At 40.8% G+C, this 18,870-nt stretch overlaps 1 protein-coding gene across 1 annotated transcript; it reads left to right on the top strand.

Moving 5' to 3' along the window:
• Positions 1-8,206: 8,206 nt before the first annotated feature.
• Positions 8,207-9,897, top strand: LOC101834902 (resistin-like alpha). The gene is made up of 3 exons (XM_040750739.1): positions 8,207-8,554; positions 9,019-9,099; positions 9,626-9,897. Exons 1-3 carry the CDS (start codon positions 8,431-8,433, stop codon positions 9,754-9,756), a joined length of 336 nt encoding a protein of 111 aa, XP_040606673.1. The 5' UTR covers positions 8,207-8,430; the 3' UTR covers positions 9,757-9,897.
• Positions 9,898-18,870: the final 8,973 nt, after the last annotated feature.

Genomic DNA, 18,870 nt, shown 5'->3' with positions numbered 1-18,870 from the left:
AAAAAAAGGACTGAATGATCCAAGAATGTCAGGCAATAGAAAGTTAAGATAACATGGTCTTTTTTCATAAAAAGGGGGATTTTGTGAATTTGTTTCTCTGACAGTGAGAATATTCATAAAGGGGTGAAAAGGTGTAGAAATGCCAGGCATATAAACCTGGGAGAGACAATATGAGAAAGAATGAGCTAAATCTATTCCACTATCACATCTTTGTGATACCCTCAGCTACAGCAAGTTATGGGAGATCCTACATTCACTGCAAGGGAGTCTCCAGAATGATCTGTAACTTGAATAGCTAAAATGTATGTATTTAAAGGCATGGTGGCCTTGAGAATGTAAGAACTCTAACTCCAGATTCTGTTCCTAAATTTATCACTTCATCAGACTGACAGTGGCAGGAACACTGAACAGACAAATTCCAGGGATATGGGGCCACTGTGTGGGTCAGCTGTAACACAAGGACTGTTCAAAGGCTCCACTGCATGGTGGCTCACAGTTGCTCATTTTTTCCTAACTTCTTCCTGCACTGCAATTCAGACCTGTATCACTGTGGTGTGCCTCCTTGTCTTCTCCCTGCTTCTTTTCAACAGTGGCCCCTCCTGAAACTCTTGCATTTGCCAGCTGTAGTTCAGAGGACCCACAGCTATTTCACTAATGATCTTCAACTGTGTAAGGGTTTTGCCTATTAAGCACATGCTAACACTATTACTAAACCCATTAGCAATCTTCACACTTGTATTCCTATCTCAAGTGCCTTCACGTCTTTTTAACTACCTTGCTCCTCATGTCCAGCATTTTTCATCAAGATTATTGATTGTTCCCTCAATCTCCCAAAATGTTTTCTTGTTTCTGTCTCATGAATGCTCTACATAGTGGCTGGATAATGTGTTCTGAGTATGTACCTTTAATCTAGAAATGACTGGATATGGTAGATTAGATAGGACCATAAGGCAATGTTACCCCATCTCCACGGACCTTGGCACCTCCATTTCTAGGCATTCTCCTTTTTCTGTTCCTGGCTGAAATCTCAGGCAAGTCTGTGAGTGCTCTGCACACCCTAGAAGATTTTTGTTGATTCTTTAACTCACCATGTGAAAACCTTGACCTTTACATTAGTGTAATGTTCAGTTATGCTGTATGTGGGCTACTTTCCTAACAACTCAGCGTGGCTGGCTACTCTCATTTGGAAGTTCTCATCAGAGAGGTTACATCCTGCTCTGGATCTTCGCCCCAGGCTGTTCTACTAGTCTTCAAGTTTCACCACGCTGTCTTCCACAGGGATGACTCTTTTCTACTTTTCACTCTGCTCTGACTGTTGTGACAGGTTTGCAGAATCTAGAGACTAACCCAAGGGGTCGACACTCTGATGCAAAAGGTTGCATTTATTGTTCAGCAGGCTAGCCGGATCTCTTTCCATGGTGGAGGAAATGAGATGTCCACCAGCCAAAAACAGAAGCTTGTAAAGGGGCAGACCATAAGGCTGAAGGTCACAAATTTCAGTTTCCATGGTTACCTAAGGTCATACAAAGAACAGAGTAAAGCAGTAACCATATATTTTAAGCAAGATACATTTGAGTAAGATAACACAGAGCATGGGCTTGCAGGGTTATGGGTGTCACAGGGTCTGTCAGCTATCCCCTGGGCCTGGGGATCTTTACAGCTGTCAGGGGATCTTTATGACCAGCAATTAGCAAAGAATGTTAGCAGGAGTGGTGGACAATTACCTACCCTTCTCTGAGAGCAGGGGCTCAGGCGCCAGCCATGGCACTCCTGATTTATTTTTTAGAGTTTTTTTTAAATTTGTATTTTTAAATTTAAATTTAAATTAGAAACAAGGTTACTTTACATGTCAATCCCAGGTCCCTCTCCCTTTCCCTCCCCTCCTCTCATGCCCTCCCACCAACCCTCCAATATCCCCTCCTGATTTAAATAGTTTCCTTTTCCATTAGAAGTTCCCTTTCTCTGTATAGATTTACGGCCCAGGTTTTTAAACTTTTATTAATTTTAATTTTTGGTCCCTCATGACTTTTACTAATGGTGAATCTGTAGTTATTTCTGTAAATTCTTGTCATGCTTAATGTTTTCTTTTTCGACTGTATTATAATCTTCATGGAAGCAGAGGCTTGGGTTTCATAATCTCATGCCTGTTTCTCTCATAGTAACTAAATATTCGCTTTGATTAGTAAATATAAACAAAGTATTGATGTATATAAAAATAAAATAGCTATCATGGAAGTTTAAGAGATGTTAAAAAGGAGTCAGTAAAACAAAAATTTTTTGGATCACGTGTTTGAGTTTTCTTAAGTTGAGATACTGATACAAGGGATGGGTATTCAAATGTTACTTCTCTCCAGAGAGCAGAGATTTGGATTCAGAGCCTGGCAAAGCAGAGATTGATGCTGAATCTGAAATATTTCAGATTTGATTTTGAAAATGAACCTTTTCTATAGAAGAAAACAGAGAAAGGGGTGGTGGTTTTGTACTCTTTCTGGGAAAATGGAAAATAAAGACTGGACAATAGCTTGTTCAGTAAAGAACTTGCAGCACAAGCATGAATTTGATATCCAAAAAGCCATCTACAAAGCCAGGTATGAGAAAGCTCAAAACACAAAGTAGATAGATCCTGAGGGCAACACCTAGTAATGACCTGGGGTCTGCACACATATTCACATAGATACGCTGCATACACCTGTTAGCCACTACCCCCAAGATACTCAAAACGGGAGATTAAGTTCCAGAATGCAAATCTGGAATGAATATTTTCCAGTAGGGTAGTGACGTTCTTAATAGGAAGTTCACGAGAGAACTACTTCCTTTGCCTGGGCTAAGAACACGAGGGTGCTTTAGGAGGAACTGTGGCTCTTCCTTTGATACTTCATGCTGAAATGACAGGTTAACTTTCTTAAATACTGTGCCCGCCTGGCTCTAAAACCACAGTTCGCAAATATTAAATTGTTAGACTTTCTTACTCAGTTCCCAGCATTACTTGTATGCTTACTTTGTCCCGGGGTCTGCATAGCTCTTGACATCTTGGTCCTGACACCTGGTCCAAAGGGGGAACACTTGGAAATTGAACTGAACTAAAATAAGCAAATAAAAACTAAATAAGCTCCCAAAGCTAACATTCCAGGCAGCCTTCTGATTTTTCTCTCTTGAACAACAGATTGCCCAGTCCTCCAGTCCTAGCAGCAGACTTGTAGGCCACACTTCACAAAGAGGTCAGGGTCCATGCCAAGAAGTAATGACAACCTCACAAATGACCTGGCTTCTTGAAAGATGTATTAATTACAGCCTATCATTTTACTGTGGAGCGAGCAAAGAGGATGAGAGCCCAGAGAATGAACAAACATTGGAGCTGTCAGAAAGAGACAACTAGGAGCCTTGTGCCATACTTGTTGTCAGAGGAAATGCTGAGATCGCATCCCAGATGCTGAAGTTGGCATCAGCCACCTTCAATAAGAACCAGTGGTTTAAACTGTTCCTTAATTCTACACTTGAACTTTTAAACCCCAGAGAGGAAGTGCAGCAGGGAACAGCAGATGTTTTCAGAGCAGAACTAGGTGCTAATCTATGGCACAACACCCAGGTTTGTGCAAGTGACAGCAGATAAGGACCATTGTGATTGGCAAGGTAGCTCTGAAGTCTCATGCCAAGCTCAAGGCTCCTACCTAGGGCTTGGTATAGAAAAGACAGAATAGGAATAATGGAAATTGCAGGGGACTTGAATAAGATGTGGTATAAAAATCCACTAATATTCCAGGAGTCCCAGTTAAATATTCAACTAATTTTTCATTACAGACATGAATATTGTAGGATTCAAAAAGTAACTCTGTCATGTACCACATGTGTCTTACAGGATCATAATACTCCTAAGGATTTAGTATCTCTCTGGTCCTTGTAACTTATTTGGGAGCCGAGATCCTGTTGTCAATCCTTTAGGTTCACCTGCATGCATATAATTTTGATGTATTTTAAAATATATAGAACACACATAATTTTAGTATCATTCTGTCTAGACAATGAAGCCTCTTCATAGAGGATGGTCAGGATAACAAAGCAAGGCCACCATCTTATTACAAATTGTGGAACTCTGAAGGTAATCTTCAAGTGCTCTGAAGATCCACTGCTGACCATCCCAAGTAAATGCAAATTGGCCTGGATATGCAACAGCTAAGGGAATTAAAACACACCTACAAATTAGTAAGGTTTAATTGATCATGAGAAAGCCCTATCATTTGTATCAACTGTTTGGCTTCTTCATCATGGAGGACCTCCATGGCATGGTGCTCCCCTAGAGCTCCCCAATCCGTATGGGTTTTTCCAAGCTAGGTCAAGCTGGTTACACCCTGCCTGGTTACACCCCACCCAGATTCTGGTAGACTGCTTGAACTGTAGCTCTGGCCACTCATATTCTCTCCCCTGCCTTCCTCTCATCTCCTGGCTCCCCGACCCTTCCTGCTATCTCTGTCATGTGTTGTTTCAGTGTAAACCCAAGACTAGAACAAATTCAACCTTCAGTATACCTTTCTTCGAGAAAGAAATGCACTCAGTTTAGTCTGGATGCCTCGTTGATCACAATTAGTGAAATTTGGAGTTTTTTGCCTGAACTATTTGATTCCTCTGTTCACTCACTGCTGCCCATTACCCATGGTGCATTTTGAGATTTGTCATGAATGGACTTGGCTCCAAGAAATATGTACCTGAATAGCAGACTGGTGAGTTCATAGTTTGGTAGGAAGCCTCCAGTCCATGAAGGTCCCTCACCAGCAGCAACTTTGATCACCATGTCAGAGAAGTGGCTTAGGTGGTTTCCTCCATAACAGCAGTTCCTGTGAAGACCACTTGTTCCTTCATAATTTCTGCTCCTTCTTTTAATCCTTGGTGAAACACTGACTAGGTTCAAAAAGCCTTCTCAGAACTCATAAAAAGTGTTCTGTTTTTACCAGTTTTTTTCTAGGAGCTCTAAGAGCTCAAGTTTTGCTACATTTGTATTTTAGTAACTGTCTACAATTCATCAATTGTTTTTCCTCTCCTAATCTCCTACTGTGCATGTTTTAGTACCTTAAAATATTAATTTATATTCTGGTCTCCATCACTGAGATCCTCAAAAGCCTCTTCTAATTGAAGAAACCAATCATGTTTTAGCATGGAACTCACCAGTCACTAAAGCCCAATAAAACATACAAAGTCTCTGATTAATTAATTCATTTTAAAAAAAGTTTCTTCTGAGAACGCAGTCCTCATGAACTAGGCACCAAAAATTAGTTTGTAAGCCTATTGTTATTTTTTCATCAGGTTGTTTATTCAGGACTATCTGACTCTTCCCATGGAATTTAAGTTTTTGAATTCCAGAAAGGACTCTTAGCACAGGTCTAACTTTGACTCTCTTTTTCTTAGATCTTGCCAACTATAAGAAATGATAAGTTAATATCTCCATCTCATTTCCTCTTTTATCCAACCAGAGGCCAATGCTCAGCAAGTTAGCAGAACTTTCCTTTGCATTTATAATTGCTGCCTTACAAAGGCAAGTCCTCACTGACCAGTCATCTTGCCATGATATGACATTTTACTACAAATAGATTTGGTTATGCTATCTCAGACCCAATTTATGGATATTTTCTTCCTTTACGTTTTACTCTCAGGGACAAAAAATGTTCTAAATCTTTAACCTTTCTTGGGTCAACTATATTCTCATGTGGTAGGCTCCACTCATCAAGCAAGCATGTCACTCCATATAATACAGAGGAAAATAGCCCCATTTGGATTTCCCCTGCAGACTACCCACTCAGACTCTTCCTTGTATGTTCCATCACCCAAAACAAGGCATATGCACCCTATGGTATAGCAAAAATGTATATAACCCCATTATCATATGAGGAAAGGTTGTTATTTTTTGGTTTTTATTATTATTTTAATTTTAAATAGCTTGTTTTACATGTAAATCCCAGTTCCCTCTCCCTCCCCTCCTCCCCACCCCCCCATATCCCCCAGCCTCCCACCCTATTGCCAATTCCTTCCACATAGGGGATATCTAGAGTCTATCATTTCACTCAGGGTAGGGTCCAGGAACTCCTCTAAGAGTCCAGGCTAAGAGAGCATCCCTCTTTGAGCTATGGACACATGATGTCTGTTTGTATTCCAGGGATAAACACTGATCTACTGCTCAGGGCCCCATAGGTTGCCCAGGCCTCCTCACTGACTCTCACATTCGGGGGGTCTGGATCAGTCCCATGCTGGCCTCCCAGCTGTCGGTCTGGGGTCCAAGAGCTCTCCCCTGTTCAGATCAGCTGTCTCTCTGGTTTTGCCAGCCCATTCTTTGCCAATTTGCTCATCGCTCCTCTCTCTGTGTCACTGGGCTCCTTGGGTTCAGTTCAGTGTTTAAGTGTGGGTGTTTGCCTCTGCTTCTGTCAGTCACTGGATTAAAGGCTCCAGGATGGTTATAGATATTAAGCTCATTATCAGGAATGGGCATTCGAGGTGTCTCCACTATTGCTTAGCTTGCCAATTGGTGTCATCCCTTTAGATCACTAGAGGTCACACTGGTGCCTGATCTGTATTCGATCCTATGATTCCCTCTCCCCACTATTCTACCCCCCCACTCAACCTTCCTGTTCCCCCATGACCTACTCTCTCTTCCTCTTTTCCCCCTCTCTTCTTCCCAGCTCCCCCTCCCCCCACCCCTCGCCATGTTCCCCATCTGTTCAGAGGATCTTGCCTCATTCCTCTTCTCTTGGGTACCATGCATATCTCTTAGGTTGAGGAAAGGGTGCTATATCAAGATTTCTGCCATGGATGCATACCCTTTTAGAGATCAGCTTCAGGTGCATGTGTCAGCATCCCAACTCATCCTTGGTTCATGACCATATTCCCTGATCATATATCAAGTGAATTGTGTGTAATTTTTTTTCTCAGAAGAGAAGACATACATAACTATTCATCCTGAGAGAGAACTGATAATGGATCAACAAAACAAATCTACCTAAGAACAGTTCGGTGAATCAGAAAGTTACTGGAGTTCTTTACAGGTGTCTTGGTGAAAGGATGCTTAGGGGAGAAGGGATGAGTCAAAAGCAACTGACCTACTGAAAAGCCCATCCAACCTTGGGTGATTTTAAAGAGCAAAGGGACTTGTGTACACAGGTAAGCACCGGAGAAACCAGGAAAGTTAAACACACAACTCACCTCTTCAATGGAATAAGGTGTATAGCTGCTTTTCCTGGAATGATAGGCATGATGTTATTTTACAACCTGGTGATCCTCTGCTATATGATGAGACAGGTTCTGCCTTATCTCTAAGAATTTGTTTTACTTATTCAAGATCTTTCTTCCTAAAACTGAAGCATTGCTGTTATACCATAAAACTTACTTTTATGAGTGAGGTCACTTGTGCTTTACAACAGTCTAAGTGATCTCTATGTTATCTTAGGACCAGGTCAGTCCTGACACCCACAGACTTTATGTTTACCTCAGTCAAACTCCCTAAACCTAAACCTTGGGCTTTATCTCTTTGTCAACAGTACCCATTCTTGTAAAAGAAGCCAGATGCACTTGTAAGAAATATCAATGTAAATATGTCTTAAATTGTAGTACACTTGAAACTGAGTTAATTGTTATCTGAATACTTTTTTTCAAAATTGTGCTGTGCTTAAATATGGCTAAAGTAAAATGATCTGGGCCAGATCATTAGAAATCCTGATCCAGCACCAGGTACAATAAAATTGAGTTGAGCCAAGTTTCATTCTTATCTCTTTGTGAATCGATTTTTCCCTGCCTGCAGGGGCATCACCACATCTGGTATCCAACGTGGGTCCTGCAGCTCTTTGTACAACTTGCAAGCAGCTAAACAGGTAAGAGGCTCTCCTCTAGACAGTTCAGCTGGCCACAGTCTCCTTCCCCATCAATTGGTTAGCTGCTCCTGTAACATTAGGTAGGGGCATTTTGGAAACACTTTGGGAATACTCAAGTTTCGGATTTCCTGGACATGTGAAGTGTTTACCATTTGAGACTCAAGAACCTCTCCACATGTTCTTGAGGGAACTTTTCAATTCAGAGGAAACTGCTAAAAACTACATTTCAGCTGCCAAATTTCTTTGGAAGTATGGCAAGTATTTACACAGCAGAGGTGGAGGTTTGTGTATTTTCTACTTTATGGGTAGCCAGGTTGATAACTCCCCAGGGTTTAAAAGCATCCTTGCTTGGTCAGACCTTGGAAACCTTTCTGATTTTTGTGAGTGAATCTGCTCTGCGGAAACTCTCTTTGCTTCAGCAAACAGCTAGAATAGTTGCAGCATGGTCGCTTTGTTCTTCCCTCCCTACTGTCTATAGAGTATAACTCTCTCCTCTTATCCCTCACAGCTAGCTACTCCAGAGCTCAGTGATCTCATCTTCTTTGGCTTTTTCTTCCAACCCCAAGTCACTGACATTCATAAGATGAAGACTAAAACCTGCTCCCTTCTCATCATCATGTCCCTTCTTCAACTGATAGTCCCAGTGAATACGGAAGAGACCTTAGACTCTGTCATGAAGAAGCTCAAGGAAGCTCTCAATCGTCTAGGTAACCGATGGGGTAGGGGAACACTGAGCTTAATCAGTGTTCATGCCTCCTATTCCTAAATTATAATTACATCTCTATTCCATTCGAAGATCCAAGCTTTATTTAATCAATTCCCTGTCCAGGACTTCCTTTATTATCTTATCCTCTTTTGAATTCGTGGTTAAATGCTCCATTTTGTTTGATAGTCAATAGGCCTAAGAGGGTGGGTGGCACCTGTAACTTATGAACACATTTTGAAAAGGTGTAATATAAAGCTTTAAGTTAGTTCATTTTAATTTTTACTGTCATTGTATATGGTAAGCACAACTATTATTTTGACTTCACATATGAAGATAATAATTCTTAAAATTTAAGTCATTAGCCTACTCATGAATATAGTGGCATCTCCAAGATAGAGGATGGCTAAGGAAGGGAGCTGTGAGAACAAGAGATTATGGAAATAACCCTTATTCTCTTACCTGCAGAGCATCCTCCCTCCACTGTGACTAAGAGTCTCTCCTGTACTACTGTCAAAGCTTCGGGTACATTGGCTTCCTGCCCACCTGGTGAGTAACTCATATGGGGAATTTGTGAGTGAGGAGCCCTGTGATTCCCCGCCACACACACACCCCATCCAGTGCTCTAATGCCTATATCTTCCAATACACCAGACCGTTACTGCCATGGTGCAGAGCCATAGACCCAGGCACATAGATATCCCTTCATGATTTTCAGTTACCTTAAGGATGCTACTGAAAACTCTGTGTCTCTTCTTGTCACTTCTTCCTTCATGTCCACATATGACATTCTACTTGGACTTCAATTGTGTGGTCATAGATATGGCCCTCTTTTCTTTTCAGTCATACTCCCTTGTGTTTGTGGAAGAGGTGCCAGCACAAAAGCAATTTGCCATCAATTGAATGACAGTGGAATTCCAAGTCTTTTCATTTAAATGATTTTGTTTCTTGAAGATAACTCTCAAAATTTATTTAGTTTTATACCCCCACATACCCAAGATATATGCATGAGCTTCCTAGTTAGGGATTCTTAGGGTCTGAGGTCTCTGATGTCTTTATCTCACACAACCATGCAGGTATGATTGCTACTGGTTGTTCTTGTGGCTTTGCTTGTGGATCTTGGAATGTCCAGAACGAAAATATTTGCCACTGCCTGTGTCCAATCATAGACTGGACTGTTGCCCGCTGCTGCCAACTGAGAAAATGAGGAAGCTGAGAATCCAGTTTTGAAATGATTATTCTAACAAAACTACGATCCCACCCAGGAAATCTGACTCATTGTCCTTGTGATGAATTTATATTACACAGTAATCCTGCTTTTTAAGCAATAAAGACAGATTTGAACTCATCTATGTTTATATCTTCAATGTTATTAACCCTGGCTTGTAGTGCCTGTTGCAAGAAAACACTTTTAGTATCTCAATGGTTACATCTCACTGTATCTGAGATGGGTGATCAAGAAATACATGAAAATTAAGGAAACAATGAATCTTCCCATTCAATTCTCCCATTCCCCCATTTAATAAAAAGTGTAAGTACATTGGATGGCATGAAATATAAAGGAGTGGAATAGCAAGTGCTTTTATGGGAACTGACACCTGCAGCAGTGAAATTTGGAAGACTGCACAGTGTGGGCAGATGGGGGAAATTTAAAATAACTACGTTCTAACTTTTCAGCACGTATATGTACTCCTTCCAATTCAAGTTCCTGTGATGGCTTTAAGGTGACTTCTTTCCCAATCACCGTGTCACATATGTCAAAATAACACCACAGTCCTCACTTGTCACTGCGAAATACAATCCTGCATCTTACTGGGGCATTAGAAATTTACAAAATTCCAAAGCAAAAAATAACTTAAATTATCAATCACAATATTAAGAAAGTAAGAAAGTGAATATGTATTAAGTGCTCTGGAAGGTTGGGAGCTTCTAATTTTGAGCCTTCACAGGAGGATATAATTCATGTGACAACTTTAGACTGAGAAGTAATTTTAAGTACTAAATAGTGGTGTGATTATTGATAATTTAAAAAGAATTAAAAAGAATTAAAATAAATCAACTAGCCGGGCGGTGGTGGCACATGCCTTTAATCCCAGTTCTCGGGAGGCAGAGGCAAGCGGATCTCTGTGAGTTCCAGGCCGGGCTGGACCGACAGCCTCCAAAACAATACAGAGAAACCCTGTCTTGTAAAACCAAAAGAATAAAAAAAATAAAAAATAAAAATAAATCAACTAGCCGGGCGTTGGTGGCGCACGCCTTTAATCCCAGCACTTGGGAGGCAGAGGCAGGCGGATCTCTGTGAGTAAGAGGCCAGCCTGGTCTACAAGAGCTAGTTCCAGGACAGCCTCCAAAGCCACAGAGAAACCCTGTCTCGAAAAAACCAAAAAAAAAAATCAACTACAACTACAATAAAAATCTTCTTTTTCCATCATCCTAATTATGGCAGTAGGTTTCTCAATGCTTAAAACCAGGAAGAACCCACTTGTCATATCTAAAACTCATATAAAATAGCCAGAAATGTCACTGCATACTAGTAATCCAAGAATTAATGAAACATAGATGGACATATTCCTTGGACTTATTGCCTAGTCAGAATAACTGAACTGTCTCAAGCTTCAGGCAAGCTTCAGGCAAAGCGAGAGAACAAAGTCAAAGTGGACAGAACCTGAGGACAATTCCAAAAATTGCCTTCCAGTCAGCCTCCCACACACACACAGACACAGACACAGACACAGACACACACACACACACACACACACACACACACACACACACAGACATGGTGGAGGAAGAGAGGTAGGAAGGTAAGGAGGGAGAAAGAGAGAGGGAGAGAGGAAAGGAGAGAGAGAGAGGAAAGGAGAGAGAGAGAGAGAGAGAGAGAGAGAGAGAGAGAGAGAGAGAGAGAGAGAGAGAGAGAGAGAGAGAGAGAGAGAGAAATGTTGGATTTAAGGTCCAGAATGCAACTGTGGAAGGAGCATTTTCCTCCAGGGTAAGTTAAGTTATTGGGGAGGAGCTCAAGACAGAACAGCTTCCCGTGCGTGAGCTAAGGACACATGAGATGCTTTAAAGTTATTTATTTTTATATCATTATATTAATATTAATATGAGACCTTATTGATAAATAATAAAATAGCAGTTAGAGGTGAATAATGATGTCTGTACATCAAGTTAACATGGGGAAAATGTCCTGGTTGGGTTGTGTCAATCGACACAAGCTAGAGATATATTTAGGTGGAGCTGTGGCTCTCCCTTTGAATGAGGATACCTTATTGTTTAAATGACTAAAAATTTAACTTATTTAAACCCTGTGCAGTCCAAGTTCTGAGGCCAAATTTGCATTAGACTTTCTTACTTGTTTCCCAACATTTCTTTTTTTTTTTTTTTTTTTTTTTTTTGGTTTTACGAGACAGGTTTCTCTGTGTTGTTTTGGGGGCTATCGGTCCAGCCCAGCCTCGAACTCACAGAGATCCGCCTGCCTCTGCCTCCCGAGTGCTGGGATTAAAGGCGTGCGCCACCACCGCCCGGCTTCCCAACATTTCTTTTACACTTATTTTGCCTCAGGGTCTACTCAGTTACAAATTTCTTGTATTGTCCTCTTGATGCAAGTGGCAGACTTAGAACTTGACATAAAATTTAAAAGTTGAAAAAAAATTTTCCAAAAGCAAACATTTTTGTCATCTACCAGTTTTTCTCTATTTTGAACAACTTGTTGCTTAGTCCTCAAATCCTAGTAGGATTCCAGGCTGTACTTCACAAAGAAATCAACGTCCATGCCAACAAACAGTGCCATCCCCCAAATGATCTGGGTCATTTCTAGGTTTACTTAAATATACGATATCAATTATTGCTGAAACAGTGAAGTGAATGAGAACTGAGAACGTGACCAAAAATTGCTGGAAATAGGGAATTGAGACATTATGGAGCCTTGAGCAAAACTTGATGTCAACAGAGAATGCTGGGATCACATCCCAGATGTCTCAGTTCACATCAGACAGCTTACACAAGACACAGATGTTCTAGCTGTCCTTTATTTTATACTAAAATTCTAAACACCGGAGAGGAAGCACAGCAAAGAAAAGTGGAAGTCTTGAAAGTAGAGCCAGCTCCTAGATGCTAATGTTTGGGCATAATACCCAGATTGGTCCAAGTGAGAGTAAATAGTGGCCATTCTGTTTTGCAACACTGCCATAAAACTTGGTGTCTAGCTCCTTTCTAGGGTTTGACATGGAAAAGACAGAATAATAATTATGGAGTCTGACTACAGAGGAATATGTGTACCACCCATGATGAGTATGCTTAGAGATGTATTATGAAAACATGAGCATTTCTCAGAATTTGTTGTCTTAACTCCTGCAGGTTCCTGCTTAGTTTTATACTAAATATCAATTACCTAGCAGGAGACAAGGGAGTCAACATCTATCACCATACACCTGTTTTAGAAACAATTTTGTTTAGGACAATAAAAGCTTTGAAGTTGAAAGTGAGTAGCCTTCGTGTTTTCAAGCAGTCCTGCATCTAAAAATGAGACCAGCTTTGCTGTTTTATTTTTATGTTTGTGGTATTGCAGACGATATGATAGTCTATGTAAGTGACCCAAAGAATTCTACCAGGAAACTCCTACAGCTGATAAACACCTTCAGCAATGTGGCAGGATACAAAATTAACTCCAAAAAATCAGTAGTCCTACTATATATAGACAATAAAGGGGAAGAGAAAGAAATCAGAGACATATAACCCTTTACAATAGGCACAAACACCACAAAATATCTTGGGGTAACTCTAACCAAACAGATGAAAGACCTGTATAACAAGAAGTCAGAATTGAGACTTCTTCCTGATGGATTTTTCCTATGATGAATATGAAATGACCTTCTTCATCTCTTTTGAATAATTTTTATTTGAAGTCTCTTTTGTTAGATAATAGTATAGATACACCTGCTTTCTTCTTATATCCATGTCATTGGAAAGTCTTTTCCCAACCATTAACCTTGAGGTAGCATCTGTCTTTGAAATTGAGGTGTGTTGCTTATATGCAGCAGAAGGATGGATTCTGTCTTTGTATCCATTCTGTTAGCCTGTGTCTTTCTATAGATGAGTTACGACCATTAATATTCAGGGATATTAATGACCATTGATTGTTGTTGATTCTTGTTTGCTTTGGATCTGTTTTGGTGATGGTTTTATATGTGAGTTTTTCTCCTATTTCTAGTTTCTGGTAAAGTAATAATATCTATTGCCCTTGTTATTTTGAGTGTAGTTAACTTCCTTGGGTTGGAGTTTTCCTTCTACAACTTTCCATAGGGCTGGATTTGTGGCTACGTATTGTATAAATCTGGTTTTGTCATGGAATATCTTGTTTTCTCCATCTATAGTGATTGAGAGTTTTGCTGGGAATAGTAGTCTGGGCTGGAATCTGTGGTCTCTTAGTGTTTGTAGAACATCTATCCAGGACCTTCTGGCTTTCATATTTCCATGGAGAAGTCAGGTGTAATTCTGATAGGTTTGCCTTTATATGTTACTTGGCCTTTTTCCTTTGCTGCTTTTAATATTCATTCTTTATTCTGTATGTTTGGTGTTTTGATTATTATGTGGCAAGGGGACTTTTTTTTGGTCCAGTCTATTTGGTGTTCGGTAAGCTTTTTGTAGTTTCATAGGCATCTCCTTCTTCAGGTTGGGAAAATTTTCTTCTTTGGTTTTGTTGAATATGTTTTCTGCACCATTGAGCTTTGCTTCTTCACCTTCTTCTATACCTATTATTCTTAGATTTGGTTTTTTCATGGTGTCCCATATTTCCTGGATTTATTGTGTTAAGTTTTGTTGGATTTAAGCCTTTCTTTTGTCGATGAATCTATTTCCTCTAGTTTATTGTCAGTGCATGAGATTCTGTCTTCCATCTCTTGTATTATGTTAGTTATGCTTGCATCTGTAGTCCCTGATTGTTTTTTCAGCCTTTCGATTTCCAGCATTACCTCAGTTTGTGTTTTTCTTATTGTCTCCATTTTGGTTTTCAGGTCTTGAACTGTTTGAACTGTTTCCTTCATCTGTTTGATTGTTTTTTCTTGGCTTTCCATGCTTTCTTTAAAAGATTTGTTGATTTTCTTACGTTTTTTGGTTTGTATTTTCTTCCATTTCTTTAAGAGATTTTTCTCGTATCCTCTTTGTGGGCCTCTATCACTTTCAGGAGGTTGTTTTGAAGGTCATTTTTTTCTGTTTCATCTGTGTTGATATGTCCAGGTCCTGCTGGTGGTGTAGAGTTATTAGACTCTGGTGGTGTCATACTGGTTCCTCTGTTGTTGGCTGTGTTTTTATATTGCCTTCTTCCCATCCTTTCTTTCAGTGGGAGCTCATGGGGTCTCTTCGTTTCCTGGTGGGTGTGGGTCTAAGGATCCTTTCCAGTGCATTCAAGCAGGTCCAATACTTCAATGGGTGCAGGTGGGTCTGGGACACTCTCAAGCACAAGGCAAAGACCAGTGGTGACTAAAGACTTAAGCACTGGGAAAGGACCAGAAGACACAGGTGTGGGCAGACTCACGTTGATCCTTCCGGGAGAGGCAGGTACTCTTTAGGCGCAGAAAATGCCCAGGGAGATGGAGCCAGGCGATGTAGGGAGTTGGAGCTCAGAGCAGGGACCCCACTCACCTTAAGCACCGGGAAAGGACTGGAAGACACGGGTGTGGGCAGACTCAGGGTGATCCTTCAGGGAGGTGCAGGTCCTCTCTTATGCACCAGGAAAGGACAGGAAGACACTGAAGACTGAGGTGTGGGCAGACTCAGGGTGGTCCTTCCGGGAGGGGAAGGTCCTCTCTAGGTGCAGAAAATGCCCAGGGAGATGGAGCCAGGGATGTAGGGGATGTAGGGAGTTGGGCCCGTGGTCTCTTAATGTTGGTAGAATATCTATCCAGGACCTTCTGACTTTCATCATTTCCATGGAGAAGTCGGGTGTATTTCTGAATGGTTTGCCTTTATATGTTACTTGGCCTTTTTCCTAGCTGCTCTTAATATTCTTTCTTTATTCTGTATGTTTGGGTCTTGATTATTATGTTTCTGGGGGGATTTTTTGGTGCACTCTATTTGGTGTTCTGTAAGCTTCTTTCACCCTCATTGGCATGTCTTTCTTTAGGTTGGGAAACTGTTCTTCTATTATTTTGTTGAAGTGGGTTTCTTCACCTTCTTCTATACCTATTATTCTTAAGTTTGGTCTTTTCATGGTGTCCCATATTTCCTGTATATTTTGTGTTAGGGATTTGTTGGATTTAAATTTTTCTTTGGTCGATGAATCCAATTATCCTAATGTATCTTCAACACCTGAGATTCTGTCTTCCATCTCTTGTATTCTGTTGGTTATGCTTGCATCTGCAGTACCTGACCATTTTCCCAGCTTTTTTATTTCCAGCATTCCTTTAGACTGTGTTTTTTTATTGTTTCTATTTCAGATTTCAGCCCTTGCACTGTTTGAATTGTTTCTTGAAACTTTTGCTTTGTCTTTTCTTCCATTTCTTGCATTTTTTGGATTGTTTTTTCTTCCATTTCTTTAAGGGATTTTCTCATATCCTCTTTGAGGGCCTCTATCATTTTCATGAAGTTGTTTTTAATGTCATTCTCTTCTGCTTCATTTGTGTTGTGGTGTTGAAATCTTTCTGGTGTAGGGTCTCTGGACTCTGGCGGTGTCATATTGGTTTTTCTGTTGCTCCTTGTGTTTTTATATTGTCTCTTTCCCATCCCTTCTTGCAGAGGGTTCCAGAAGATTGCCTCTTTCTCTCCTGGTGGGTGTGGGACCAGGGCTGCCTTCTGTCCAATGCTCTGGTAGCTTTCCACTTCCTGGTCTTGTGGCTGGAGAAATGAACTAGGATGCTGGGGTGCTTTGGATCCTGCTGGGGTGGATGGGAGCCCGAGGGGTAGACCCCAGTCACAAGCAGGTGGCCTGGAGATGGGCCCTGGTTTGCCTAGTCCGGTAGGTGGAGCAGGAGACTAGGATGCTGGGGTGCCTTGGCTCCTGCTGCTGGGATGGAAGCTGTAGTGGCAGACCCTAAGCACAGGCAGACACCCAGAAATGGGCCCTGGTTTACCTAGTCCCATCGGTGGAGCAGGAGACTAGGGTGTGTTGACTCCCACTGCTGGGATGGAAGCCTCAGTGGCGGACCCAAGCACAGGCAGCCGGCCTAGTCCTGAGGATGGAACAGGAGACTAGGTGTGCATTGGCTCCTGCCACAGGGACGGAAGCCTCAGTGGGAGGCCCCAAGCACAGGCCTGAAGTGAGTTTTTGAGATTAACTGGACAGAATCGACTAATCTCCTAGACATCTCTGGACTGAATGGCTTATCTGATACTATCATTTTGGATATAATATCAAACTAATTGACAACCACTTGCCAAAAACACAGGGCTCCCCGCACTTCCAATTAAAGATACAGCCCCATGCAATCCTCTCCACGACTCCCATCCCTTATGTTTCCCTGGCCTTTTCAGATTCCAATAAAAACAGATATGGTTTTCTTATCCAGCACTCTGGCTCCTAAAATATACCTATGTTATCCCCAACCCGGGTTCTGTTCAATAGGTAAGCTATTGTCTCTTCTCAAGGTTCTAGTGGAGTGCCAGATTGAGCCCAGTAACATTTTTTTTTCTGAAAGTCAGTACACTGTACAGGCAGTTCATGGACTGCCCCTTTCTCAAACCAAAGATTCACTGAACCCATTGCCAGTACTATGCTGCTCATACAAGATGTCTTAAAACAGAGGACTGAGTCCTGGTACCTGTCACATACTAGTTCTCACTACCTAAACATCTGTATCTCTTTACTTCTCAGAAAAGTTGTACTCCTGACTTAATTAAAAATCAAAGCTGGCTTTGGAGCTGGAGCTTGGTTCTCTCCTTCTCGAAATCCAATCATTTTGTTAAATTCAGAGTTCTGTCTCATATCAGAAAACCCACCTGACGTGGAACAGAAGAAAACAAAAAAAATCTAGGGACTATTGTTGTCAAAACTCAGTTATCTCCCCCAAATTCTATTTCTTCCCAAACTTATTTTTGACTCTTTAATACATTTCTTTGGATGAATATCTATTAAAAATTAAACCTTTGGTTTTGGTATTAATAATGTTTAATTTTTCCACAGTGAACAAAAATTATTCCAACAACAATCTCTGAAATCTCCAGAAGGAAGATCGGGCCCCACAACAGCGATTCTGCCTGGTTCATAATGATGCCATCAAGCCGATAAATATCACCCAAAGATCCTAGGCTGGGAATTTAGCCTAGAAAACAAAAGCAGGGGCTTGGACAGTTACTTGTACATATATATACAAGACAGCATTATTCTTAATCACCAAGAGGTACAAGCAACATAAATATTTATTGACAGATAAATAGATGGTAGATAGAAGATAAATAGATACATATGTACATACATAGATGATAGATAAGTAGATGATAGACAGAAATATAGGTAATATATTATAGATAGATAGATGATAAATAGATGTGACATATATATTCAGTAGAATATTATTACATTCTATATTTAAAAACAGGTTTGGAAAATTTGCTGTCCTACACATAAGTCCCACCCCCAATTCTAAGGGCCACTGTCCCTGAGAAATTCACCATCATCAAGTTTCCTACCCCATTCCATTGACATGGCTCTTGAATCAAGATGTCTGGGTGGAACAGTGGCCTATAATTGAATCCAAGCTGTCAATCTTAATGGAATTAGTTATAGAACAGGTAAAGATGGATACATTGAGCTGACTAGGAGTAAACATAATATTCCATATTTGTTATTCCCAAGAGACTTGTATGCTTATGGCTCCTTTAGGATCTTTGTACAGTTAATGATCAAATGGAAAAAAACAGGATCCACGCAACGAGGCCTCCTCCATTTTAGTGCTATTCCTCCAGTCTATTATATTTTAGTTTCAGACATTAAGGATTGCTTTTTTCAAATTCCCCTAGCACCACAGGATTGAGACTGCTTTGCCCCTGGTCAGATGAAGAGATCCTATCTCCCTCCAGTGGAAGCTGCCAGCCCCCGTGCTAACCTGTGGGGTAGGATATGCTTGTGTTTCTCCTCAGACTTCCAAGACACCAATATGTAACTAGTAAGAGATGTGAGCCCGGCCATGGATCAGCCTGCTTCCACCAAAGAGGAATAACACAGGATGGGTAATGTATATACTCCCCTTTCTTACTCTCATTGCCCCCCACAAACACAATGATTTATTTCAATTAAATCAGACAAGGGCAGAGGTTATGGTATTTGACTTTTCTGTTTTTTGAAAAGTTTGGCATAATATAAAAAGATTATTTGAGCCATGTTCACATA

This window comes from Mesocricetus auratus, unplaced genomic scaffold (assembly GCF_017639785.1).
Source record: "Mesocricetus auratus isolate SY011 unplaced genomic scaffold, BCM_Maur_2.0 Super-Scaffold_100008, whole genome shotgun sequence".
Classification (NCBI taxonomy): Eukaryota; Metazoa; Chordata; class Mammalia; order Rodentia; family Cricetidae; genus Mesocricetus; species Mesocricetus auratus.
Note: the sequence above shows the minus strand (reverse complement) of the source record. Positions and strands in the feature narration are given on the sequence as shown.

What these genes read in the sequence shown, in the direction of transcription:
- LOC101834902 (XM_040750739.1), top strand. Translation starts at nt 8,431, where the DNA reads ATGAAGACTAAAACCTGCTCCCTTCTCATCATCATGTCCCTTCTTCAA. An exon ending in GGAAGCTCTCAATCGTCTAG is followed by an intron (nt 8,555 to 9,018) that starts GTAACCGATGGG and finishes TCTTACCTGCAG; the next exon opens with AGCATCCTCCCTCCACTGTG. An exon ending in ATTGGCTTCCTGCCCACCTG is followed by an intron (nt 9,100 to 9,625) that starts GTGAGTAACTCA and finishes ACAACCATGCAG; the next exon opens with GTATGATTGCTACTGGTTGT.